Source organism: Artibeus jamaicensis, unplaced genomic scaffold, assembly GCF_021234435.1.
Source record: "Artibeus jamaicensis isolate MK-2021 breed Jamaican fruit bat unplaced genomic scaffold, CSHL_Jam_final contig_1998, whole genome shotgun sequence".
NCBI classification, from domain to species: domain Eukaryota; kingdom Metazoa; phylum Chordata; class Mammalia; order Chiroptera; family Phyllostomidae; genus Artibeus; species Artibeus jamaicensis.
The window spans coordinates 13,311,242-13,338,280 of record NW_026521407.1 but is presented as its reverse complement, the minus strand read 5'-3'; the positions used below and the strand labels follow the sequence as shown (position 1 = coordinate 13,338,280).

Genomic DNA, 27,039 nt, shown 5'->3' with positions numbered 1-27,039 from the left:
ATAAGATTGTGGTTTTCAGAAACCTAAAGTTCAATCTATGGAACTTTCAGCTGAACTGTTTTTAAGCCAGTTTATTTATTTCCCATTTTGAACAGTGAGCTCAAGTTATAGACTAATCACTTTACATAGGGTTTTTCTTGGTAAAGGTGCCTATGCAGACATATTGGCCCTTTCCTTGGAGAAAGATAAACCTGTCAGATAGGCAGCTCAACTCTTCATTTTTTTAGTTTCAGCACAATTTTTTTCCAGTAATTGCACAGAAGAAACTATGTGGGTTTTTCTCCTGAATCCCTACCCCTTCCTCTTCCTTTCATGCCTGCAGGTCAATGATCAAGTTAATGCCGCTTATGTATGTGGGGTGGAAAGTGAAAGCGGGGCAGTCGGGCCTAATCTTCAGCGACTGACACTTCATAGGCCTCTGAGCTTGAACCCCTTCATGTCAAATGGATTTCGTGCAGCTGAGTGAATTCTCTTTAGATCTGCCTCAGAGAGCCTGAGCCTAAGTGAAGAGGCATGTAGTTTAGCAGAATATAAGTCATGTTACCTCTCTGTTCACATACACAATTCTGTTAAAACTTGCACAGTGCTGAGGATCTGCTCTGACTGGATGTCACCTGAGGGAATAAAGTCATTTATCTAGATTACTTTTTTCCTCCCTTTCTCTTGACTTTTAATTCCATTGCTACAGGCAAGCCAGTAAGTCGTTGCTCACACATATTAAATATATTTAATGGGCAAAGACCTGCAAGTACTGACTGCAACTGAGCTCCAGCCAGTTCCATTTTTTTTAAAGAAGCTGACAATTGATTCATATGTAATTCTATTCCCAAAGAAGAAAAATGTTTCTTTTGTTAGCTATTCACACTTTTTCTTAGTCCTTTGTAGTCTGACCTCTTAACTTTGATACATTTGAAACTTCTGCTGGATGTTTTTCTGTGATAGAAGAGATCTTTAAACAACAAAAAAAAAGTGGTTAGAGGGGAATCCAGTTGCACGTTCACCCACAGCTGCGCTGAGCATCTGAAAGCCACTCCCGGAGGGCAGGGAGTTCCCTCTTGGGAAACAGACTCCTGCCCAGGAACATTTTTTAAAGTTAGGTGTGTTTCTTACAATAAAAATTCATCTTAAGGAATTAAAGATGTTTTCAATGACAATATTTTAGATACTTTCACATCTCTGGTGAGTGGACCAATGAAAATAAACTATAAGCAAATTAATATAAATATGGATTTAAGGTGAAAATTGACAGTTACTCATGACGAGCTGAACCAGAACGCCCCCATCATTCCTTAGGCTCACGACACTGTTCTCGTCTGCAGACACCCGATTATCCAGAATTTGTATCAGAGGAGTGAGCCCCATGCTTCATTTTTTTTAGTTTCAGCACAATGGTTTTCATTAACTGCGAAGAAGCAGCTATGAGAGGGAGACCAAGGCTAAGAAAAGCTAGATTATTGATCATAAAGACTGAATAAGCTATTTCTTTAGTTGTTTAGTCAACATCAGTTCTTCAAGTTTGGTCTCACTTTTATGCCTTAGATGAGTCCTGTGCCTTGGTTGCCATTTGAGCAGCTGTGAATGGCCAGCGGCCGGTCTCACACTAGTCCTCACAGGCACGCAGCCTCTCACGCAGGGCCACCCAAGGGAGCTCGCGCTGAGGTACCTGGGAGTGGCCTGCTGGGTCATTTGGTCCCTCAAATACAGCAGTTCTCCATAATAGGAAATCCCATTCACTTCTCTTGAATGACGCAGCCCAATTTCCTGTGTGTCAGAATACTGGTCAAGGAATGGGTAACACAGTTCTGTGACTCAGCAAAAAAGCACGGAGGAGAGTAGGAAGCTCAGCATTTCCTTGGCATGAGTAAGTGCATAGTTAGTAGGAGGCACCACTAACCCTTCGTCTTTATTTCTCCTGATGTATTTAGATGGATCCTGAATACCGTGTGAGGAAATTCTTGGCTCTCTTAAGAGAAGAAGGAGCGTAAGTATGTACAGCACTTAAGACTGTCACCTAGACTCACCACTCTCTTAATTCCAGTGCCTGTTCTAAGTGTTGCTCTACAAATTGTGCTTATAAATTTAAAATCTCAGACTTTCCTTGGACAACTTTGTTTTCATCTATAGAATTGTTCACTGTGTTGTAGGTCTGAGAGACCAAGCAAGGAAATTGGTTGCACTGTTGGTTTGCTCTCCTTGTCCTGCTTCACAAAACTTCCTTGTCACAATGCAGGAAAAAACTCAATGGTACATATTTGTTGGAACCTGCTTTTAGATGCATGGAGCTGCGGCCCTTTTCTTTTGTGACTCGCTCATCTAATAACAGATGCATAGTGAGGAACTTAGAAAAGCCATTAAGAAGCTTGTAGTGATTTTGTGATGAATGAATGGCTTTTTGCAGACCCTCATCTGTTGTGTTTTGGGCATTTCTTTTTCAGTAGCCCCCTTGACTTTGAAAACGAACTATTTGCAAACACACAGTGACCAAGGGAAGTGACCCAGGGAAGTGACCAATGTAAAGAGGCCTGGGATCAGCACTGGATTCACTCGAGATCCTAAACGAAGTGAAATGTTCCCTACCTTCAACACGTGCTCGCGCCGCATGATTAGTGCAATAAAATCCCTTCCTTGTACTTACCAGGATATTCTGCCACTTTGTTAAAGGTACAAACTTGCTTCAGAATGCTCTGCTTACCTTTCTGTGCAAGCCGATTCCTTCTTCCTCAGTCTTTACGTGTGTGAAATATACTGTACTTGTGAACACTACACATTCTAAGCTTCCTACTACCCCCACCACCCAAAAACTCTCAATAAATGTGATGATTTTGCAAGAGGACAGTTGGCCTGTTAGAAGGAAGACTTTGGACAGGTACACCAGGAACAGTGAATAGAGGAAAGGGCTCAAAGGGATTATCTTAGAACCTCTGTGTGCTAATGCTAAAGGTAATCAGGTGTTTGGTTCAAGTTCTCCCAGAAAGCTGGTTGTTATCTTTGCCTGAAGAAGCAGGCCTTTGGATTTCTAAGGTACTGCTCACAATTATTTTTAGAGATGTGTCCAAGTTGCAGTCAGGAGATTTTCCTCAATAGAAAGTCAGATTATTACTGTGTTGTCTATGACATCCCCTTAATGTAACTAATTTCCTCTGTGGTAAGAGGTATGGGAGTCATTTCTACCTGGTAGTTGTTGTTAAAATCTTATGAAAGATGTATGGAAAAAGTGTACACCCCTAAAAAGAAAGGAGTTGTTAAAGGAAGTAATTAATAAACCTTAGTACTAATTAGTGCCCAACTCTAAATGGGTCAGTTCCTTAGTATAATATTAAAGGCTTATTAGCATCACCAGTTTTCTTCTTTCCTAAAGTTAATGACTTACTTAGAACGTATCCTTCATTTTAAATTATCCGCACTACCCAGCATCTAAAAAAATAAAGTAAACCACTTTCTAGAGCTCTCCCTTCTGTCTTTATCGACCATTCTAGTCCACGTAACACATTTCCTTTACCCTCTACACGCTTCTTCCAGAGGTTTTGTCTTATAGCTGAGCCAGAAGGAATTTAAATAGGCATCGTACTTGGTCATGAGACCTATGGAGCATGCTCCTCTGTCCCCATTTCTGCTTGAAATGTGAGGACAAGCTGTCAGAAGCCATCTGAATGTGCCTGACGCCCCCGGGAGGCCTGTGGCCACAGTGGCACTGAGTGTAGCTGTCATCTGTCCCTGTGGTGAAGGCACATTGTCCCCAGACACTGCCGCCTGCGTATCTGTGGTGGGCTTGCGTGCCACACCCACTGTCTTTCAGCTTTTCTTTGCTAGCTTATTCTGTGGCTTTTCAAAAAGTGGGTTCTATCGTGAAATTCTGTGATGCCCAGCGCCCAGCGCCCTGGACTTCCTCGTCCGGTTTAGATAGAGCTTCTTGCCTCTTCTCTTCCCGCGAAAGCAGCTCACATTGTATCAACTTACGTCTCCCGCTCAGTGAGGTTGATGTCTTTGTGTTTCATCCAAAAACTATATTGAAAAATATAAATATTATATTGTTTAATGCAAACGAAGGAATGCAATAAAGAGTATATATACTTGACAACATTCTGTAGACCAGTATTTTATACGAAACAACATATGTGACCGGTGCGAACGTGTGAAGGAGGAGCCCGGGAGAGGCCCTGGAGGTCGTGTGGTGACCGCCCGGAGGAGGTGGGTGCTCTGTATTTCAAAGTCTCTGATTCTAACTTTTTTAAGTATAGTTATTGAAAAAGAAAAACAGATCAGTAGCATTTTTAAGAGTTAATACACAAGAATCTTTATACTTATTTTACTTATTTCACCTTATAAAAAACTGCAGTGTACCAAAGCCATTATTGGGTTAAACCAGAAAGGAAAATTGTTTCTCAAGTAGAATCACTTCCTGCTCTGAACGCACGACAGGGGCTCAGACGGTCCCGGTGAGATTTCTTCACTCAGTTCCTTGGGTGTCCTGCATCCTTCTTTGCATGTTTCTGTGCTATCAGAACTCTTGGCCTAAACCCTGATCCTTAGGGTTGGCTCCAGTTAGGACTAAAGGCCACCCAGAAAGCCAGCAGGGGTCTGTGGGAAGAGGCCAACTGCAGAGATTCCCGGGGAGCAGGGTCGGCCCCCAGGAGCTGCCCACACCCTCCTGGGAGGAGGACTGAGGCCGCCCTGGTCCCAGCAGAGCCTTGAGAAGGTGGAGTCTCGGGGCTGAGTGCCCCGCAGCGTCCACGCTGGGCTGAGCACATGCGAGCTTGCAGCCCGGCCCCGCCGGCAGAGCGAGGAGGCTCCAGCCAGCTGCGGCCTTACTTGCCTTCATCTGTGGATGGCCTATTAACAGGCTATTTTTTTCCTAATTTATTGATTCAAGAAGGAAACATTGATTTGTTGTATCACTTGATTTATGCATTCATTGGTTGATTCTTGTATGGGCCCTGACCAGGGATCAGACCCCTAACCTTGGCGTAACAGGACCACGCTCTAAAAATCAACTGAGCTACCTGGCTGACAGGCTTTTTTATTTATTTTATTGATTGATTTTACAGAGACAGAGAGGAAGGGAGGGAGAAAGAGAGAAACAACGATTTGTTTTTCCACCTACGTGTGAATTCAGTGTTGCTTCCTGTGCGTGCCCTGACCGGGACCCCACCTGCGATCTTGGTGCATCGGGACAGTTGCCGACACATGGAGCTGGCTGGCCAGGGCTTAAATTTTTTTTTTTTTTCAGAAGATGTCATTAAAGCCTCAAAAAAAGAAGCTTTTAACATTATCCTTTTTAAATCTGTACATCTTCACTGAAATACTTTTTAGAATGTAGCACAGAAAACTGCATAATGGTTGTCAAAATCCGAGAATATGTTTTGCTAATTAAGGCTGTTTTTTCATATCCTAAAAATTACAGTGAACAGCCTCCCCTTGAAGTTTTGGCAACAAGTCATGCAGTAGATTCAAGTATGTATAATAATCAAGTCCTGGTAAACAGGCTTGTGGAAGTATTGAGTCAGCTGTAAACAGCCAACCCAGCCCAAACACAGAAAGGTGAAGGCAAGATTTCATTCTCCTTGCCTGGCAACTTGGTCCATCTACCTTTTCAGAGAAGGGACAGGGAAGAATGTGTAAGAGAGTTCAAAACATGTGATTTCAGAAGTTACTGCACAGTGACCTAAAGTTTCTCATCAGCGAGACGGAGGCCTGGAGCGGGCCCACGGGGCGTGTGTGTGGACAGCACGGTGCAGTGGTGGGCACAGCCCCAAGTGGTGAAGATGGAATTTGCAAGGACTCAGGTTTGAAAGTTTCCCAGGACCACCTCCACACTATTGCCTTTGTCTCACCGCTTTGGGAGTTTAAGACTAAAGGGTAGATCATTCTTTGCCTTCTAGAAAGTTCTCTGTTAAGCCAGGAGAAACGATGACAGTGTGGTGGCCATTGTTTTGCTGAAAGAACTTCACTTGGGTGTGTGCGTCAGCCGCGCACGTACATGTCCACGGACCAAGGTCGGCACAGGTGCCCCGCCAGGTCGTTGGGAGTCAGCCCTGGAGACACCTGGATGGTCCCCCTCCCTCACCTCTTCCCTTGCTTCTCCCCGCTTTCTCCTAACCCTTTGTTTTGCCTTTATTTGTACCTCATCCTCTCATCCTTGAACACTCTCCCACACACACCCCCTTCTTTATTCTTGAAATAATACTGGTTTGAATAATATCTTCTTATCATAGTGTCTTTTTTTCTTTTCGATTTTTTTTAACTTCCTCCTGTTCTTAGATGTTTATCAGTATTTATGCTTACAGAGAAACTAAATGTTTAAGCACTGCCATAAACCGTGCTCTCTTTAATCATAGAATAGGATTACTCATAGAGAGGATTACAAACGGCCTTGGTAAGTATGAGTAGGGACTGTTTGAATGCTTGGCAATCTTATAGGTTAAAAAAAGGGAGCACCCAGAGCGCTGGGGTGGATGTGTGTTAGCCTGGCATAAAAGCCAAACTCGAAGCGCGGTGGGCAGGACCTGGAGCCAGCTCGCGTCCTCTCCGTGCCCGACTCCCTGCCCAGCTGACAGAACCATTTCTGTGGTTTCAGCTCTTCGGGGACTAAACAGACACACGCTGTGGGCAGGGTGAGGTTGGTGAATTGCTGGGAGCCTTTCCTGGTCTGAGGTTAGAGGTCCGCAGGGAGCACTGGCAGCCCATCTCCACCGTACCCAGCAGTCGCTTTATTGTTCTGTTACCCTCCTTTTGTGAAATGAAAGAAAGAAGATTCGTTCCTAATAAAGGGAAATCAAGGGAAGGAAACAAAAATATTTTTACTGTGCCAAATAAACTGAAAATGGCATTGTATGGGTAGGTCTGAAGACATCTTACATCTCTCGTCATAAAACCGAGTTACAGCATCTCGTTGTTGAGAAGGCGTGGCTGTGAGCTTCACGTGAGTCCTTCTGAAACTGCGGTCCAGGGAGAGCGTGCCCACTGGTGGGTCCCTTCCGCCCAGAGCTCTGGGTGCACCACCTCTCCTGACCAGCCCACCCTTCTGTACTTAGCTCTCAGGCAGAGCTAGTCGGAGAAGAGCCACTGCAGTCAGGTTCATTTTTAGCAAAGTGAATCTTGTGCTCCCAGCACATGGAGCTGAAAATATGGGGGAGGAAGGGACTAAGTCAGTGACCAGCTCTGGTCTGCTGGCCTTGAGCCTCATCTTTGAGTGTCTGTGAGGTTCACTTGTGCACTGCGAGTGCTGGAGTCTGAAGTCGGTTACTGCCCAATTCGCTTATTTTTAAAACTAGAAATGCTTTGTTAGAAGTTGTTTTAGAACAAAGTAAGCCTGTAAGAAAGTCCTGGAGTAGATCAGACCCACACTGTCCATGATGTCTCAGATGATCTTGCTTAGAGAACAGAGTAAATGAACTCAATTCAGGCCACTAACTGAAGAGTGAAAGTTGAAGCTACCATATTCAGATCCTGATATTCTTGGCCTCCTGCGCATTAATCCGGAAATTCCACACATTGTACAATGTATCCATTTTTTAAGTTTTTTACCTTCTCTTTAATGACTTAACAGAAAAAAACTGCATGATGAAATATAGTTTCTCCAAATATATATATATTTATATAATATATAATCTTAGTTAACTCAAAGGTATATACATTGTATAATAAATAATATTTATAAAAAGAGACTTTTTGGATATAAAATCAAAAAGATCAACAACTTCTACAACTTTTTACAAAACTTTGGATACAGCAGGTTGGTAGGAAATTTCCGTTGGATGCTATTCCCTGACTATGGCGAGAAAAATTACAACGCACTTGACGTACTGTTATTAAATAATTACTTGTCAGCTACTTGCATACGCCCCAGAAACATGACTTTATCACTTTTAATATAGAATACATAGATATGAAAAGACTTTTTGGAAATTTGTACCCATTCTGCTGAAATAATTCTCACATAAAGCAAGCATTATCTGGTTGACATGATTTAAAACTTCCCAGTCTAAGGTGAGATAGGAGGCATTTCAGACTCCAGGGAGGGGAGGGGAGGGGGTGCGTCTCTCTGGCAGGGCTCATCGCCAGCAGACTCAGGTGCAGGCGCAGCTTCTAGATGGTGGTCCCGGCAAACCTGCTTGAGCGAGCAGGCAGATCGCCTGACCCGGTATCTCAGATCGGTGTTCGGTGGACCAGAGAAAGAGGGAGAAAAGGAAGAGAAAACTCTGTTCTGTGCGCTACCCCTGCTGCATGTCTGTCTCTCTGATGCTCCTTGGACAGAGCAGTGGCTGGGTCCGTCCTGTCAGATCCATTTGCCCCTGGGTCACTAGCTTCCTCTAGGACACTAGAGAACCACTCAGTGTGGACCAAGAACTCGGCTGTGAGTGCTGTTCCAAGGGACCAGGTGACTGCTCGCCCCGCTTTGAACACCTGGTCCTTGGTAGCTGCACGGGTAGATGCTTATCAGCACGCAGGTGAGGCGGGAAGATCCACATCCAGAACCCTTCCCTCTGTTCCCTCACACAGGCCAAAGGGAGGGAAGGATGCAGGGAGACGTGTCCTCACTGGAGGGGACGTGAAAGGATCATTTTGCCCTCCCTGCCTACAATACTAGTCTGGAAGTGGCAACTTCAGGAATAGATTGCTACCCTCTCACTGGCCCTCTGTCTAGTTCACCCTAAGGTGACTTAGACACCGGCTGCTCACCCGGTGTTGTTCTGATGGAGGTTCTGCAGGCCAGCAGGGCTGGGAGGGACTGAGCGGCCCCTTTCAAAGACACCACTCCTCCCTGTAGGCAGCCATTGGGCGGAGAAGCCTTGCCCCTCCCCCTTACACAACCTATTTACAAAGTGGACTAGACACACACAAGTACTGCATTAATGGTGGAAACTGCAGAGGGGGTAGAAAAGGATTTTGAGAGATCTGACTGCAGTTCACCAGAGCCTCTCGTGCAGAACAGGGTTACGGAGACAAGGAGGCCGAGGAGAACGCACGGCCGCTCTTCAAACAGCTTACCAGGTGACCCAGAACTCCTGGTTCTTCAAAACTGAACACCCTACTCTAACATCGCCTTGGGCCTCCCTGCCTCTTTATCCTCACTCAACCTATGGCTTTTATCAGATCGTGAAAGTGTATCAGATTGGAACGGGAGGAGACAGAGAAAAGGAGACCGCAGGGGTGTCCTGCTGCATAACTCCCGCCGCACAGGCGCCCTGGACACCCCCGTGACAAGCGTTTGGAAACAGGGTCTGGCCCATGCTGATACCTTTACCACCAGGCAAAGAGCTCACGTTAGCCCAGCCTGTTCTGTTGGAGTAGAAATTTTTTTTCCATTTTTATTTTCTTCCACATGTGCAAAGATAAGCCTCAGGTCTGCTCCTATCAGACCCTAGAGAAGTAAAAAGAAAGCCCCTTCTTTGAAAACCACACACCATCCAGAGCAGGGTGAGAAACTGAAGAGGAGGGGGAGGGAGGCCTCCCGGTCAGCAGGCGGGTTGGGTCCAGGTTATTTACCACGCGTGCATCTGGCAACAGTCCGGATTCCTTGGCTGTCCGATGCCGAGGGCCGAGCCCCGCTGAGGTCCTGCTCCCCGTGGGACTTCAGTGAATCCGCCCAGCCACACTTCACCGTGCCCAGCGCCCTTTGGAGAATAAAGAGGAAGAATTAGAAACATAATTGCTTTCTCAGGGAGACCACCCATAAGGGTCACAGGCTGCCAAGAGGAGATCTCAACGTCTTTCTTGTACTCGGAGGTAACAGGGCCCTTGAGTGGCTTTTCCCTGCACCCTGCTACACTTGGGGTCCACCGGCAAGGAAGGGAGTGTAGGCTACAGGGACGGTAGGGCTTTAGCATCGGCAGGCCCACAGACTGGCACCCAAACCCCACCTCCCTCGCCTTCTAACTGGGGGCTTGGGTGCCAGGAGGCCTGTGGCAGGTGACTGACCCCCCTAGTGTAGGACTCTGTCTTCTACAGAGACCAGGCAGGTGCAGGGCCCAGCTGCCAACTCAGAGCAAACTCACTGGTGCTATGCTTTTTGTATCACACCAGATAGTTTCAGAATGCGCTGTCCAAACAGGAGGAAGTCTATTTAATTAAAAAATTACGAAGAACTCCTGCTCGTGGGCGCACCGATGTGTACATTTTATTTCTTCGTGTATTTACCTCTCACCAAGGGTTGGCGGCCCAGAGAACTGTCCCAATCAAGTCAACGCGCCCCGGGGGCCAAGAGGGCCAGTGTGAGGCCGTTCTGCAGTGGCAGAAACAGACTCAGCGAGGTTCGGGGGACGTGCCCAAGGTCTCACAGCAATTTAGTGACAGATCCAGCCCCAGGGGTCCGCCAGACCACCTGACTGTGACCATGTTCACAACATTTGAGTGACAAGGAGTAAATTTGGCATTTGCCAGGTCAGAAACCAATGGCTAGCCACAGACGTTGGACAGAAGCCGCCAGCGGTGGGAAAGGTGTTTTGCCCTTATGGAAGTCTGGCCTTCCTGTGGCATGGAGCCATTCTGACGGCCTCCCCCTGCCCCAGTGTGTGGAGGGCCCGTGGCTCCCTTCTGTCTCCTGCCTGCACTGCTGAGACAGGGTGTCTGAGAGAAAAGCTAGAGGCCCCATCCCATACAGCTGCCAGCCTGTCTCCAAAGTTTCCATGTTGCCTGCAGAGTCCATGTGGATGAAAGGTCAGCCTGGCCCCCAGGAGCCTCTACTGCCTCCTCGGAAGCACCTAGACCCTGTGCTGGGGCTCTTGGTGGCGTGGCCTCTAGTCTGCACAACAACCCTACAGTGGGGACATAGTTCTTATCCTCAGTTCCCACGAGAGGAAGGCTGGGCTCAGAGAGGCCAAGCCACTTACCCAGAATCACCCCACAAAGGGAGCAGATCCCCTACTTGTCCCAGACTGACGGCTCCAGAGTGTCCACACAGGAGGGGCCTGGGGGCCACAATCTACCTGGATGTGGTGTCTTAAACCATGTCTAGCGCTTTCCGTAAGACTGGAAAAACACCGTTCTGTTTCAGTGGGGAGACGGGCGGGAGGAGAGCACCGGTTCTTAGGGTCAGTGTTAGTCCAGGGGCCGCAGACGAGGGGCTTTCCAGACACCGAGGGCCGACCAGCACCTCCTTCCCCACGTGGCAGGTGGTTTATCTCAGCCGCCCACTGGGGGAGGGGATACGCTGGAACAGAGTTCCAAGGGCCTGAATCCGTGGCCCCCTGGAGCCCCCAACGGGGCCTGGGGATACTGCTGTGACCTCCACAGGACCCCCATGTGGAGCTTTTTCTGGAGGTAGAGGCCTGGGCTCATTGTCCCCATCTGTGCAGCGAGCAGGCTAGACAGATAGCCCTCTGTGCAGGGTTGTCCCTCCACAGTCCCCTCTCAGAGTGTCCAGAGCTGTCCTGATGGGTAGTGGGGACACTGTTGCCTCTGGCCACAGTGAGCATCAGAGGAGCGTGGCCACTGCTTTCAAACATTCCTTCCACCCTGACAGGCCACAGTGAGCCTTCAGGTTCTCTCTCATTGGCTGGCTCTTCTGTCACTCTCAACGAACCTGCCCAAGTGATGACGACTCCACTGCACGTTGACCACTGTCACATCACAGCTCCCTGACAGCATTTGTCACACTTTCTATTAGTACTGTAGTCAGACAGGCAGTCACAGCTCTTGACCCCCTTGAGCCTCACGGACCTGCTGCGAGGCCCCCATGACGGCCCCTCTGCGAGGGCCAGGAACTGGGCTGCCGGGCGGGAACCACCTTCCTAGACTGCGCCGACTTGAGCTGCACCAAGGGGCCTCCCAGATGGACTGGGTGAGCCACCCCTCCCCCAGCTCTCTCCCCACGATACCAGGCTCCTCCCCCAACACAGGCAGGCAGCTCCCAGGTGCCCTGTGTGGAACAGCATGAGACAGTGGTGTGCTCAGCCCCAGCCAACGATGACCCAGGCAGGCGAGCGCTCTGCCGCGAACCAGCCACCGTTCCCAGTGGTCTTTGTTCCTCACAGCACCTCTAGGGAGGGTGACAGACAAGGAGACAGGTGCGTAAGGACTACCTTGTCTGGGTCCCACGGCTGGCAAGTGCTGGACGCTGGACCAGGGTTCATGCCTCTGTGTACTAGGCTCCTTCTCAAGGCAGAGAAGGGGGAGAAAGGGCCCGCAGGCCTCAAAACCTTCCACCTCCAAGACTCTAAGACCACCCTTCATTAGTCTTGACCTATCCTGGGGACCTATGGATCTGAGAGCCAGGCACACTGTCTCCCACGCTAGGCCGCCTCTGGGAAGCTTGGCAACATAATCCACTCGCCTTTGATCCCTCGATTACTCACCACCGTCACTCTGAACTTGGCTCCATCCTCCTCCCCATCACCATCCATAAACTCAGTGAGAGTGCACCCCACTCCACCCAAGCTTCAGATCTGTCAGGATATGGGCTTATACACAGCTTCCCCCCACCCACCTCCTTGAGGTTGGTAGGATTTATGCTTGTGCAAAAACTTGCCCTCTAAGTTCACGGTGGGTGCAAAATGACTCTGCCCCAGGGTTTGCAGAAGAGACTTTTCGGCCTACTGTTTCACGTAGTTTAACCTCCTTCTTTTACAGTAAGAAAACTGAGACCCAGAGAAGTGAAGATACAGGAAGTTAGGGGCAAAGTTGGCACCCAAGGTCAGGTCTCCCATTCCCAGCCCCACAGTGTCCCTCCGCTGTATCCACAGATGCTCAATAATGAGAGCCAGTGGCCACACAAAATCTGACCTGGCTCCTAACTGACCGCCAAGTGTAAGAATTTTAATCAGTTGTTTGCCTCCTCTTGGAAACTTGTGTCCCGGGTAGCTGAGAACTAGAACAGGGTCATCGGGAAGAGGAGACGAGCAAACCTGCCCCCCCCTGCCCCCACCTCCCCATCCTGCTGCCCTACCTGGCTCCCTACTTGCAGGTGTGCACGTCGTAGATGCGGACACACTCCTGGCAGCTCACGTAGCAGCACCAGTGGAAGATGCAGTGGCATTTCTCCTTCCGTTTCTCCGTCCTCGTGTTGTGGCCACGGCCGCAGCACAGCAAGTCGCAGCCGTCGATGCCGTGGGAGGTGACATTGCAAGTCCGGTCTCTGGTACCGAAGGAGCCTGTCTCGGGGTTGGGCTCACAAAAGTTGGGGGAGTTCTCGTAGTAGACCAGGTCCCTCTCTGTGGGCGGCTTGAAGAGCGCGTACTTGGCCCGGAGCGTCTCCACCCAGCCGCGGGACTCCCGGTGCTTCTCCACCACCATCTCCGAGGCGCTGTCGTACTTGTCCTTGAGGAAGTCCCCGATGGCGCGGAAGTCGGGCTGAGCCCACCAGCAGGTCTTCACCTCGCAGCTGCCCGACAGCCCGTGGCATTTGCACTTGAGGTGCATGTGGTCCAGGATGGTCTGGGAAAGAGGAACAGCGGCTGGCCCCCAGACGGACCCCACCTGGGAGCACACCTAGGCCCCCTGCTCTGCCCGGCCCAGCCCCGTCCCTGCAGCCTTCTCTGTTCCTACTCAGTGCTAGGATGAGAACTGACTGAGGACGGAGGCACCGCTGTGGAATGGAGAGTACTGTTTCCCTCCTTTTGACACCCTGATTATTAGCAGAAACCACATCCATTTCTCAAAGCCATAACAGGGATTGTTATTCGCATTTAACAGACGGGGAAACCGAGACTGGGAACCTAAGTGTCTCACGCTAAGTCAAGCAGCCATAGGAAGGGGTGTAAGTGAGGTCAAAGCCAGGCCACGGGCCTACACAGGCAGTCCGAACACACAGGATGGGCTGCAGGTACCTGCCCGATGGGACCCCCACGCTCCCCACTGATGCATCCCAGGGATGGTGGAGACCCAGAACAGCCCAAGGATAAAGGAAGGTGAGCAGAAGGGGTGACTGTGGGGTGGGGGGCGGGGACCAAGCCTGGCCAAGGGGAAAGAGGTAGAGCAGGGAGCTCTGGGCGCACAAGGGCCCCTGGAAGGGGTTGAGGCAGTAGGGGCCCAGACGAGGTCAGGCGCAATCTCAGACAGGGCAGTCAGACAGGGCGGCTGCGGCTCACCGTGCGGCCCGCCTCGTTGTTGTGCTTGTTCATGGCGGAGCGTGCGTCCGGCCTGTTCTCCCGCGCATCCGCGAACTCTCGGGACACTAGCACCCCGAAGTCGGCGTCCTCGCTGCAGCCGCCCCACTTCCAGCCCTCGCCGGGCGGTCCCTTATGATGGGAGTCGCAGCCGCAGATCGTGGAGGTGCCCTCCGCGCAGGAGCGGGTGACGGCGAAGGCCACGCCGGCCGAGGCGATGGCGTGCACAAAGGCCGACTCGCGGGTGGCTGCACAGAGGAGTCGGGAAGCACCGTCAGGCCGGTCCTGGGACTCGGCCGCGCGGCCTCCGCCTCCCCAGACGGGGAGGAGAGCTCGCCAGCCAGGAGGGAAGAGGAAGGAACCGGGGGGCGGGTCCCCGCTTTACCGTGTGAGCCAACTGAGGCCAAGGCCACTAACTGATTAAATACCTGGCAGACCAGAGTCGCTTAAAAACAGGGGTAGAAATGGTAGCCCCGGCAGGTTGCTGAAGGGATTAGGGGCCCTGCCGCCCTCGCGCTTCCCAGAGAGTCCAGCGCGGGCCTGAGCCCTTGCAGTCCCGAGAGCCTGCCGTCTGGGTGGGGGGAGGCCCGGGAACCCACAGCCTAAACCCACCCAAGTCCGCCCATCCCCACTTGCATGCGCCTGGGGGGACCCTTCCCCTTTCGGATCCTCCGAGACCCCCCCCCCCCCACACACACACAGAGTGGGAACAACTTCCTTCTGCCACCAGAGCTCCTGACCGGGCCTGGCGTCTCGGGGTCCGTCTCCCTGCCCTTTCTCCACCCAGACAACGCCGAGGTTTGGGGCTGAGAAGGCCACGTCCCTCCCGGGAGGAGGGGGACACGGGGCAGTTCCCCTGGTTCTGCCCCCAGGGTCCAGCGAAGAAAAAGAAATGATTCTCAGGGATGTTCCCCCAATTTCACTGTAATGACCGCCTTTGGGTGCTGTTAGGCGCCAGATTCTGCCCTCCAGGCGCTATGTCCTGGTTACTCCTTGTAACCCCGTGAGGCAGGACGTCTTGCAGACCCATTTTGCAAATGCGGACTAACGACTGGGGCGGCAAAGGCCTGAAACACAGGCAACACCACCCTCTCTCCTCACTGGAGAAAGACCCAGAACACGGACGGGACCTGTCCCAGGCCGAGCAGGCTGCTGGACTCGGGCCTGGCCCAGAAGCCGGGTGCCCCGCGCCTAGCGCTGCGGAAGACGGTGGGTCGGCAGACGAGGGAGCCCAGCCTCCCCTGGCAGCAGCCACCGCGGCCAGTGGAGAGGCCCCGGCGCCCTCGCGGGCCCCCTGCAGCGGAAGGGCCGCTCCGCCGGCCCCGCGCAGGTCTGGGGAGCGCGCCCGGGCGGACGGACCGCGGCCCGGCGGCTGCCCCGGCCCGTGGCGCTGCGCCCGGCCTCCGACCCGGTGCCCGCCCGGCCCCTCCCACCGGCCGGCGCCCGGGGGCGAGGGGCGCCGAGGGCCAGGGCCTCGTTTCCGGCCCGACTCGCGGCTCCTCGCGGCGGCGGCGGCGGCGCCCAGACCCCGCGCCGCGCTCGGTTCCCAGCCCCGGGGACGCGGGGGCGGCGGGGGCGGGGCGCGGATTAGCCTGGGAGCGGCGCTGACAGCCCCGCTGTGCCGGTCCCCGTCCGGCGGGGCCCGCTGGGCCACTCAATCCGCCTTTGTTCGCGCGGTGTCACACCGCATTACCCGCATAATGCGCCCGCCGGGCCCCGGCCGCCGGGCCGGCCGCCACCGCGTAGCAACGGGCGGCTCCCGCGGCCGGGCCGCGCCCCCGGCCCCGGCGCCGGGCCTTGAAATCCCCATTGAAGCGGCGCCCCCCGCCCGCGCGCCGCGCCGACCGGCCAGAGAGCGTGTGAATGGCGCGGCGGCCGCGGCGGGCGCGGGGCCGGGCCGCGCGGTGGGGGCGCCGCTCGGGCCGCTGTCCAGCCGCCCGAACCCCTCGGGGCGCCCGCCCCAGGTGCCCCGGGGGAGCTGCGGTGCCCCGCGGGAGCACCCGGGCGCGGGCGGGGACCCTCTTCCCGGGGACCGAGCTTTGGTCCAACCCCCGGTCTCTGGCCACCGCCCCCTCCTCCAACCACAGCTGCCCGCTTGCAATTTGGGGATGAAGCCATGTTCTAGAATCGAGATCTCACAGGGACTGTTTTAAACCGAGAAACGCAAACACGAGTGGGTGGTAAGCGCAAAGGCCCGACTTCCACTGGCCGGCGTCCCGGGTGGGGAAGGGCAGCCGGGGGCGCGTCGGACGCCGGGCGTTGATTCGCCGCTACCTGGCCCGAGGCGGGCGCCGACGGCGGGGGGACGGACGCGCCGGCAAGGTCGGGTTTGAAATGCAAACCGCCGCCACTTGGCCCCAATTAGAGGCCAAACCTTTTATGTAAACAAGGAATAATTAGCTTTGGTAACAGAAGCGTAAACAGAATCATCATCCATTGATTCGCTAATTGCCCTTCGGTCCCACGACAATAGCCTGTAGGTCGGCCTCGGTCTGTGAACCTGGGGCGCTGCGCTCTGCGGGGGGGACCGGGAGTCCACGTCCCCGACCCGTACCCACCCCCGGGACCCCGCCGGCTCTCACGTCTTTTCTCTCCGCGTGTAAATGCGGCTCTTCTACCCGGAGGGAGGGCGCGCTCGCGGGTTGGACTGGCAAAGCCTTGTCGGTGGAGGGAAGGTTCGAGTCGCTGTGGTTTAAGGGGCGGTGAGTCCCGGGCGCCGCTGGGACCCCTCGACTCCCGGACACCGCAGCTGCTCAGTTAGTTGCCCGATGCCGCCCAGGACTCACCGGCCGCAAAGTCCCCTTCTGGGGAGCAGTTGACCCCTCACCCCTGTCACCAGGTGCCTTCGGGTTTGAAGTCCAGCTGCGCGACCCCCTTCATTGGAAGCGCAGCCGGCGAGGCTCCCAGGTTGCGAGCTGGCTGGGAACTCATCCAGCAGCCCGTCCAGGCCCCACCACGCTGCCTGCGCGCGGGCACCGCGGCACGTTCTCACCGGGGCACCTGGGAGCAGTGCAGCGCCGCCGGCACCAAGCAGCTTCCTCGGCTCCAGAATTTTCTATGTAGGAGGGATGTAGGGCGGCAGTGCCCCCACACCACACCAAAGCTACATTTGCGTAACACTTAACAACACAGCATTGGGGAAATGTCAGGATGTCCACATCAAAGCCTGGGCCCCGCTGCGCCAGCCGAGAAGGCAGGAAGGCTGCAGCCTCCTGGGCTGCTCCGGGTCCCTGCAGCCTCGGGCAGCTTAAGGATGCCCAGCCCCCAGCAGCACCTGGGAGAGTGTGGCAGCCATGGTGACAGCCTGGGAGGGTCCAGAGATGGACCTGACCTGCTTTCGCGGATGCCCCAGGTCGCGACCAGCTTCATTAGCCTCCCCTGAGGCCCCGAAACCCACACCCGCTCCTGCCCGGCCCAGAGGCAGTACCTTTGTCCAAGACGGGCCCGAAGATGGCCAGGCTGTCGTCTATGGTGGTGCAGTTCCAGCGGCGGCCCCGGAACTGGTGCTGACACTCCTGGATGCCCAGCTTCACGCCCTCGGCCACACTGGGCATAATTTCGATGTAATTGCGACAGAAGCGCAGTTGCTTGGGGACCAGGCCTGGGATGGAGCCGCAGAGCAGAGGCTGAGAGCCCAGGGACGTGTACTGCTGGCCCAGGGCCAGGGACCTGCGGGCACACAGAAGACAGTGGCAAGGCAAGCCCAGCGCGCAGCCCACTGTAGGCGCTTTCTTCCTCACGGGCCCTCCTGGGCGGGCGAGGCCATAGAGGGCCGGGGCCTGAATCCAGGCCCTGGGAAACCTGGCCCCGGGGCTGCCCTCGAAGGGCAGGGCTCTGGTCCAGGCAAAGCCAGCCCTGCCACATGGACACATCCAGCTTGCGAGGACATGGGGACCAGCACCAGTTGGGCACCCTTGAGGACCACTGCAGTACCATGAAAAGAAACCGGGACTGGGCAGATGGTATTGGGTGCCCAGGTCAAGTCCCTCCCATGCTCTGGGCCAGTCTCCATGATGGGCACTGAAGGGTTTGGTCTGGGCAACCTCCCAGGGAGTCCAGGTTTTGGGGGCCAAGTGAGACTTTCAGTGACCCACAGGAAGGTGTTTTAGGGCCCACTGCCCCATCTCCGAAGAAGCAAAGAAGTCACAGTTCCCACAGGGACCTTGCACCCGACAGTTGGGTTCCCCTTTCCAAATCTGCAGATGCCTTGGGAAGAGGGTCGGGAGACCCCAGGGCAGGGCAGGAAACACCACACAGATGCTTCCTGGACTAGACACAGGGATGAACCAAAGGCCTGCCACTGAAAAGCTCTCACTACATACTCATGACGGGCATGGTGCCCACCGGCCTGGGGCTGGCTCTGGGCTCCGTTGCCAGAGGGATGAGGTGGGCGCCCCATATTTTTATTTGTGAATTCACTCTGGGGCCACGGATGAGGAAACCAGCTCTCAGAGTGTGGATGGTAACACTTACGAAACACATCCGGATCTTCAGCGTCAAGCCCTTTTGAAGAGAAGGAAGGGCCACCTGCAGGCCTGACCCACCACTGAGAATGGCTATTCCTGAATTCCTCCGTGCTGGGCACTGGGCTGAGTCCTCCCTTGGCATTGCCTGACTTAACCCTTCTAACTGCCCTGTGACTGAGGATGTGTTCAGACAGCTTAGCCTTGCCGGTCAAGAAACCAGCCCAAACCACAGAACTGCTAAGGAGATGCTCACCAGACCCTGTGCCTTCTCCAGACTAGCACCCTGGGGCAAACCAGTGCACTGTCCATCCTCTGGGCAGTGCCCGCCTGGGTGCTGGGAGTGGGTGTGCCTGCAAGCCTGGCCTGTCTGCACCCCAGGCCTCAACACTGAGCCCACCCATGCCTGGGTGGGACGGAGCCAGTCGGCCCCAAGGCCCTGATGAGCACATGGCACACAGCCCTTGACAGGGCCCAGCAGGCTGCCCTCTCCTGCCCTGCCCTGTTTACAGTTACAAACAGGTTCTCGTGCTCATCATGATCATCAAATCCCTGTTGCTTGTTATGTGCCGGGCTGGTTCTGACTGCTCGCTTCCTGTAATCCTCACAGCGAGTCTGTGAGATGGGAACTTCATGGTCACTAACATCATCCCATTTTATAGATGAAGACACTGAGGCCAGGGAGCTAAGTAACCTGCCTACCTGCAGGACTGCAAACTCTCAGAGTTGAGCCTCCCTCCCCATCCAGGCTGCCTCTCTGTGTGCCCTCAACCAGCAGGTCCAGCCCTGTCCCTGCAGCCCTGCCATCACTGGGGAGGGGACCTGAGCCAGTGATGGCTTGGCCTAGTGCCATCCTGGGAGGGAGGCTCAGGAGCGAGACCCCCACCTCTGGGAAACAGCCCAGGACTGTCCAGCTCCCTCCTCTGACGTTTAGGACCCAAAGCCCTATATGGGGACAGCTGGAGAGGGGAGCTGAGGCAGGACAGAGGACACTGGCCACAGCTGTGTTTGGTCATGAGTGTGGAGCCATAAGGGGCTCTAAAGGAGTGTGGTGGCGGTTGCCTGCCCCCTCCCACACCCTCGCCTGGGCCCCAACTATCCCAGAGCAGCATGAGGAGAACTGGCACCCAATTTCCAGCCTCAGTGTCCCTCCCCTTGGCTCAGAGTACTGCCCAGTCTCCCCACCACAAGTGCCTCGGTCCCTGCCCGTGTCTGGAGGGGCAGACCGGCCCTGCAGTGCCCACGCTCTCCATTAGCCTGGCCCTCCCTTCTCCTCTGCACACTCTAACCTGGACAGCCCTGTCCCGGGATCCCCTCTGGCACCAGGTATGCTTGCCCCACGTTACTCCCCGTTCACCGGTCTGCTTTGAGAACAGCCAAGCCGAGTTCTCAAAGCTCCAGCCTCCCTTTGCCCAGAGAGATGAACGTGGGGCCCGAGGGGCACTCAGGGCACTCAGGGGTCCTTCCTTGCCTCCTCCCCCCATTATTTTTCCACCTCCTCCCAGCCTTTTCCCTGCAGGCCTGGGTACCCTCAAGGTAAACGAGAGGCTGAGCCCTGAAATCAGAATCAGAACCTGTGAGAAGAGTCCTAAGAGAGTGCAAAGCAGAGACCCCCCCCCAAGGAAACTGACTTGCCCACGGCCATACCACCAGACGTGCAGAGCCTCCTTAGCTGGCTACCACTGCGTGGAGCTGGGGAGGGGAGCACCGAGGGATGGGCAAGCCCCTGCTGGCACTTCATTTCCTCTTAGTGAAACCGCTCCTCATCCCAACCCTCCAAGGGGCTCCCCGCTTCCTAACTTCACCAGCTCCCTCCCACCGGGTCCCAGGCGGCCTGCCCAACCCAGCAGAAGCCCGAGAACTGGGCACCGGCTGGCATGGCTTGGTTAGCCACAAAGGCTAGAGTTACTCCCCAAACACCTCCCAGTAGGGAGATGCCATCGTCCCCTCCCCTCCCCTGAGAGTCCCAAGCCCTCGCTGGCTGAGTCCTCCCTACAACCAAAGTGGGTTTTCTCTTGTCCTCTGCAGTCGCATTCAACACTGGCAATACTGACAGCAACCATTTACCCAGCACTTACGTGCCAGGCACTTCACACATATTATCTCATTTAATTCTCACAGTGGTTCTGTGAGCTGGTGCTGTCATCCCACTTTACAGATGAGGAAACCAAGGCACAGAGAAGTCGGGCAACATGTAGGAGGAAGTTATCCTAATTCTGACCCTGGTCTGTCTGCGTCTCAGTGCGATGTCCTCTGAGGACAATGCCCAGCCTCGGATGAGGACCTCATTCCCCTCCTCTCCCCAGACCCGGTCTCCTTCGGCCTCTCCCAATCCAACTGTGTGGCCGACAGACAGGCTGCCTTGGTTCGATTCCAGCTCTGCCGCTTCCTAGCCGTTGGTCTCTAGCAATTAGCTTAACCTTTCCGTGCCTCAGTTTCTTCATTTGTAAAATAGACATAAAGGGAAGCACAAATGCTATAAACCACTCGGCACATAGGAAGCACTCAGTAAATGGAGTTCGTTGTAGCTGCCATGTGTTTAGGGGCTGCCCACAGCACGGTGTCCCCTGCCTGTCACCAACCTCATTCCTCTCAGCCTCCCATTCCTGACTTAACAGAACACATCCCGTTTTGAGAACCAGTTCCGACCCATCGCTGGGAAGGAGGCCTTGGAGCAGAGCAGAGCTGCCCCCTGCCCGGGGCAGGGGGCCCCGGTCTGGCTGACTGTTAAAGGTGACCCAGAGGGCAAGGGCAAGGGCAGAAAGGTGTTTCCACGATGCTCCATTCGAGGGTTTTAGCTCGGATCTGGACATCCTGCCGGTAACTAGCAAGGGGTCTTCGGATGAAGGTGTAGCTTCCCGGGCTGGTGTTGGGGCTAATGCGGCTGTGGCCACGGGATTGATTTCTGCAGGACAGCTGCCCTCCTGCAAACGTGCCCTGCCACCCCTGACCATGAGCCAACCGCCCACACACTGCTCACGCCCGAAACTCTACCGCCCCAGATTCACGTGAATGTGACTCTCAGCTCCTCGTCCCCATTACTGAGGTGCTGGGTCCCCTGGGGGAGGTCACACAGTGAGCCTCACTCTGCTCAGTCCTTCATCCCAAGGTGCGAGTGGCTTTGATTAGACTTGTTCAGGCTGCTGAGTGGCTTGCAGCCCGGCTCCTTCCCACCTCTGTGCCCTTGTGGGCGCTGAGCCCCTCACCTGGAGTGCCTCCCCACTGCCCGAGTCCCCCTCACCTGGAGTGCCTCTCCTCTGCCCGAGTCCCCGCGAGCACCCTGCCCACCCTTCGACCTCCGATCCCTGGGTTGCCTCCATTCCGAAGACTGTTGTGGGCTCCACACAAAAGCAACCTCTCGTCCCTCTGGATTTTGCCTCTGCCTTATCCGAACCTTCTAGTCTGAAAGTGCTGAACTGATTTGTGTCTACTTCCATCTCTCTGTGCGAGTCCAGTTTCCTGAGATTGTGTCTCCTTCCAACCGCCCTCAACGCCTCCTCCATGACACACGCACACCCAACACATGCACACACACGAACAGAGAAACACGAGCATATTTGGTTTACCAGTAGGCCAGGCACATGACAGGAAAGAAGGAAGGGACAGTCCTGGCTGGTGTGGCTCAGTTGGTTGGGTGTCATCCCATGAAGAGGAAGGTCCCCAGTTTGAGTCTCAGTCGGGGGCACATGCCTGGGTTGTGGGTTCGGTCCCTGGTCGGGGCAAGTACAAGAGGCAACTGATCAACGTTTCTCTCTCACATCGATGTCTCTCTCACTCTCTTTCTCCCTCCCTTCCCCTCTCTTTAAATAAATACTTTTTTAAAGTTTTATTTATTTATCTTTAGAGGGGAAGGGAAGGAGAGAGGGAGAGAAACATCAATGCATAGTTGCCCCTCGTGTGTCTGCTGCTGGGAACTGGCCCGAAACCCAGGCATGTGCCCTGACTGGGAACTGAATCACGGTTGTTTGGTTCACAGGCCCGTGCTCAAGCCACTGAGCTACACCAGCCAGGACCAAATAAATAAATGTTTTTTTAAAAAGGATGACGGAGCAAGTCTTTCCCCAAAAGCCCAGCCTGCTCACTGCCGTCCTGCAGCCCCCCATCTAGCCCACCCCCCAGGCCTCACGGCACCCGGAGGTTCCACCTACACACAGAACAAGACTCCTGTTCCGCCGAGGAAGTTCCTACACTTAGGACCTGAGACGTTGGCTAGGTCCTGAGGGGGACAGGGGCCCGCCTGGCACTGGCAGCTGGTGAGGGGGTGGGTGGAGGGCATTGCCAGGCCTTCCCAGCTGGGCAGGAGCTATTTATACCCAGGTCCTGGCCCTGCCCTGCCCAAGGGCCCTGCCACCTTCCCCTAAAGACGGCTCATCTCCACCCCAACCACCCACCATGCAGCTGGGCCGAGGACAGACGCAGGCAGTCGGGCGGATGGGCAGCAGGTGCCAGCAAGCACCAGGCTGCTTGTGAGACCTCCACATTGACCTTTCAGGGCCAAATCCCCTCTCCAAATAGTCTGGACCTAATACTGCGCACAGTCTCTTCAGAACCCCCACCCACACAAGGTTAGTCACCTCTCCCAGCAACGCCTCCTCTTCCCTGAGGGCAGAAGGTGGGCCTTCTCCGTGCGCGGAAGCAGAGATAAACCTTTTAACCCGCCAGCCTGGGTGCTGAAGTGACCTACACACAGCAGGGGGTGAGACACCGACAAGCGCCCCACGCAGTGCGTCCTGTCCAGAATCGGGTGGCACCCATTCTGCCACCCCCACCACAGGCAGCAACCCGTCAGCTGCTGGCTGACTGCAGGCTGTGGGCTGTAGGGACGGGGGTACACACTCTGCTGTCCCTACCATATTTCCCTCAAGGAACTATTTGGGCTGGAGTCCCACAACCAATCAGGTAGCCTGCCCTGCACCCGAATTTGTCTATATTTTTTACCTTGGACCCTCCCAACATTACAGGATTTTAGAGATTGGAGGGGCTCAGGACTCATTCAGTTTAGGACGTTTCTGAACTGTTAGCCATTTATTCCAATTACACTACTTCTTCCCTTCTGTCCTACACAGAAAACCTGAGAAGAGGGGCTTTAGAAAGCTACACGCGGAATTACCTTATGGCCCAGGAGTTTCCCTAAGTCAAGACCCAAGAGAACAGAAAGCAGGTTCTCGGATGCTGACACGGCAGTGCGCACGGAAACATTATTCACAGCGGCCGAAAGGAGGAGACAGCACGCGTGTCCACCAACAGGGAGATAAAGGACAGGCGCGGTCTGTCCACGCAGCGAGCACCTCTCGGCCGTAAAAAGGGACAGAGTTCTGACCCATGCTTCCACATGGATGAGCCTTGACAACATCATGCGAAGTGAAACAAGCCAGCCCCCAAAAGATAAATATTGCATGATTCCACTTATATGAGGTACCAAGAACAGTCAAGTTCATAATGACAGAGAATAGACTAGAGGTTACCAGAGGCTGGGGAGGGGGCGGGGAGTTATTAATTAATGAGTAGAGTTTCTGTTGGGGTGATGAAAAGTAATAGAAACAGATGATTGCACAATGTTGCAAATGTACTTAATACCACTGAATTGTGCCCTGAAATATGGTTAGATTGGGGGTGAAGGGCCTAGAGCCCCGTCCCTCAACCTTACCCTTCCCCTGGTCTATGGCCCCTCTGCAGGATGCGATCTGAGAGCCACGGTTGGATCCCTCCTCTAGACAGGAAGACTGGGGCCCAGAGAGGACTTGTCACCCCCACCCCTCCACACACACACACACACACACACACACACACACACACACACGCGCGCGCCTCCCTCAGACTCCAAGACCACGCCTCCCCCAGTCCTGTCTTTCTTAGAGTCACAGTTTGCATGCCCTCACCTTCCCCTGTGGCGAGTCCTGACTGTCTCTGCTAGTCCCAGACAGCACTCCTGAAAACTCTGACCCAGAGAACTGGTGTCCTGGGTGCTAAGCACAGCTCCGTGACTTCCCAATCCAACCCTCCCACACCCCTCTCAGTGCAGGCCAAGGGTAAGGAGCTGCCTCTGAGTCCAAAGGAGCACATGTGGTCCCGTTGTGCATCGAGCGGGTCTAGATACCCCAGAAGATGCCTTTCATCAAAGAAGCGGGGAGATCTCTATGGACCTTTCTCATCAGCCACCGGTTCGTTCCCTCGGCAGGCATGGATGTGCCATCTGGTTCTCACGTGTCTGCAGCTGGGCTAGGGGCACCCTCGTTAGTTTATGGGGAAAAAAGAGAAGGGAAGGAAAGGGAAGGGAAGAGAAAGGGGAGAAGGGAAGGGAAAGGGAAGGACGAGGTGCAAGGGGTCCCCATGTTGAGCTGGGACCCAGGGTCCAGACAGGAGTCAATGAAGAAGCAACTGTAAGAGCTTCTGAACCCAGGGGGGTCAAGGCCTCCTGCTGGCCTTCCCGTGTGGACTCAGTCCTAACCTTGACTCAGTCCCAGCCTTGCAAACTGGGGCCCCTCAAAGACAATAATTTTGTGGAGTGACTGAAGGTGCCTCCTGCCCTTGGGAGAGCTGGTTAAAATCTTTCCTTGGTAAACAAATTTATTCCTTGCCTCTTCACTCCGGTCCCACATTTGAGTGATGGCTGAACTGGGCAGAGTGCCGGGCCCAGGCCAAGGAGATGGATTAAGCCGCGCTCACAGAGCGCCCAGACCAGGAGGCCTCTGTCCATAACAGACCAACAGGTACTTTTACGGCACCTGCTAGGTCTGGGTGCCATGAGGGCCATGAAGGGCTGACGGAGGTTCCTGAGGCCCTTGTGACGTAAAACCCAAATAAGTGGCATGCCAGAGAACACATGGGCCTCAGGAGGAGCTGGAGTGGCAGGGAACAGCCCCAGGCAAGAGCCAGGACAGGGACCAGCAGCCAGGCCACCCACCTGGAATCCAGGGACAGTACAAAGGAACAGTGAAGGGAACAGTGAGAGCCAAGCTTTATTCCAGCAACCCAGGTAGCCATGGAAGGTTCCTAAGCTGGGTGTTAGAACACTGATTTGTTAGACAAAATCTAACTGTAAAACGGGGCCAGGGGTGTGCACTAGAGACCAAAGGCTGGGAAAACAGCTGGGAGGCCGGTGTGATGGTTTAGTCTAAGGAGGCTCAGGCCTGGCTGCACAGTGCAACCCCCCAGGGGACAGGCTTTGCTGGGGGGCGGGGGGGCGAGCCTGTCAGGCAGGTGGGGCTGAGCACCACCCAGCCAGGTCTCAGGACAGTGGCCTCGGGAGCAGAGAGGAGGAAGTGAGTAAGGGTGAGAAGCTATTAGTCACCTGGGAAATACCAGGAAGGAGGAGAGGATGACCAAGGGTGACCAGGAAGATAAAGGGATAAATGTCAACCAAGAAAGGGAATTTAAGAGGTGACGCAGGCTTGGGAACAAAGAGAAGGAATGTTGTGGGGTCAGTGCCCCCTCCGTGTTCCAACTGTGCCAGAGGGGCCGAGCTGGAGCCCGAGAGAAAGACCGAGGCCAGAAATTCAGATTTGGGGATCTTCGTCCTGGAGCTCACAGTAGAATGACACCTCCCGGGAAACTGTGAGACCGTCAGGAGCCTCATGTGGATGCCTCTGGCCGGGAATGGGTCCCAGGGGTGGCTGGGGCATTGCAGGGCTCCTCTGGGAGGCAGGGCGCCAGGAGGGGCCCAGGGCCTCACACCCACGGGCTAGAGCTTCAGGCGCAGAGGCGGGGAGGGCGCTCCTGAATCCCTGCGGGAGGCACGTCAGCCGGGCCTGGCTCTGCCACCGCCGGCATTAAGTGCCCAGGTTTGGCTTCTGCTTCCAGATATTCTCGACCAGATCACAGAGGTGTGCAGCCAACATAACTGGACGGAGTGAGTCACCTTGCTCTTCTTTCCCTGGGTCCACTTTTGTCCTCACCCTTTTCCTGGCACCTTGTACCCTCAGTCCACAGCCATGCCCCACCCCCGCCCTGCCCTGGACCCAGGGTCTGGGCCTCTCCCTTAGGTTGGCGTGGCTGAAATCTGGGCCTTTGGACTTAGGTTGCCCCTTCCTGAATTTGTCACCTGTACTGTGTGACCAAGCTCACCATGAGCGTGGCAGGAAAAGGAAGATGGGGTTGAATGTGACGGAAGGGGGGGTCATTACAGGCCAGGGGTCCACAGTGCCATGGGTGAAGAAACCCACACACCCAGAAAAAAAAAAACAAAACAGAAACCAAAGTGAAAAACCATTCCCTCCCCTGGGCAGCAGCCCCTGGGAACTGGCCGTGGGTGGGGCGAGGGGTGGGCGGGTGGTCCCACCGTCCTCTCCAACACAACTCACTGGCCCTAGTGGCCAAGTGGCTGCTTCTGTGAGTGGCTTTGACGACTCCCCTCTGCCCCCCACCTGACTTCTAGGGGTTACCCTCCAGGAAACCCGTGGAGCCCTCAGAGAAGGTGAATTAAGACTACCCGAGACCGAGAGCCTGGGGGGGCCCCAAAAGAAGGGTGCGGGTAGAGTCTCAAAGCTGAAGGGGTCCATCAGAGGCTGAGTTTCCAGTCAAGGAGGCGGTGGCAG

The 27,039-nt window shown here is 54.7% G+C and overlaps 2 protein-coding genes across 3 annotated transcripts in view; one reads left to right on the top strand and one right to left on the bottom strand.

Moving 5' to 3' along the window:
• The window catches only part of NSF (N-ethylmaleimide sensitive factor, vesicle fusing ATPase), a 137,575-nt gene extending 133,495 nt beyond the window's left edge, over positions 1 to 4,080 (top strand). Inside the window, exons 20-21 of one of the 2 annotated variants that reach the window (XM_037163648.2) lie at positions 1,926 to 1,981; positions 2,436 to 4,080. In XM_037163648.2, coding sequence (XP_037019543.1) covers positions 1,926 to 1,981; positions 2,436 to 2,481 — 102 coding nt within the window. In that variant the 3' untranslated portion in view covers positions 2,482 to 4,080. Of the gene's footprint in view, positions 1 to 1,925; positions 1,986 to 2,435 lie in introns of both variants that reach the window. The other variant, XM_037163649.2, reaches the window with a different exon arrangement.
• Positions 4,081 to 9,308: 5,228 nt separating this feature from the next.
• The window catches only part of WNT3 (Wnt family member 3), a 44,261-nt gene continuing 26,530 nt past the window's right edge, over positions 9,309 to 27,039 (bottom strand). The window contains exons 2-5 of the mRNA XM_037163582.2: positions 17,470 to 17,711; positions 14,025 to 14,290; positions 12,884 to 13,371; positions 9,309 to 9,614 (exon numbers count right to left, since the gene is read on the bottom strand). Coding sequence (XP_037019477.1) covers positions 12,892 to 13,371; positions 14,025 to 14,290; positions 17,470 to 17,711 — 988 coding nt within the window. The 3' untranslated portion in view covers positions 9,309 to 9,614; positions 12,884 to 12,891. The remainder of the gene's footprint in view (positions 9,615 to 12,883; positions 13,372 to 14,024; positions 14,291 to 17,469; positions 17,712 to 27,039) is intronic.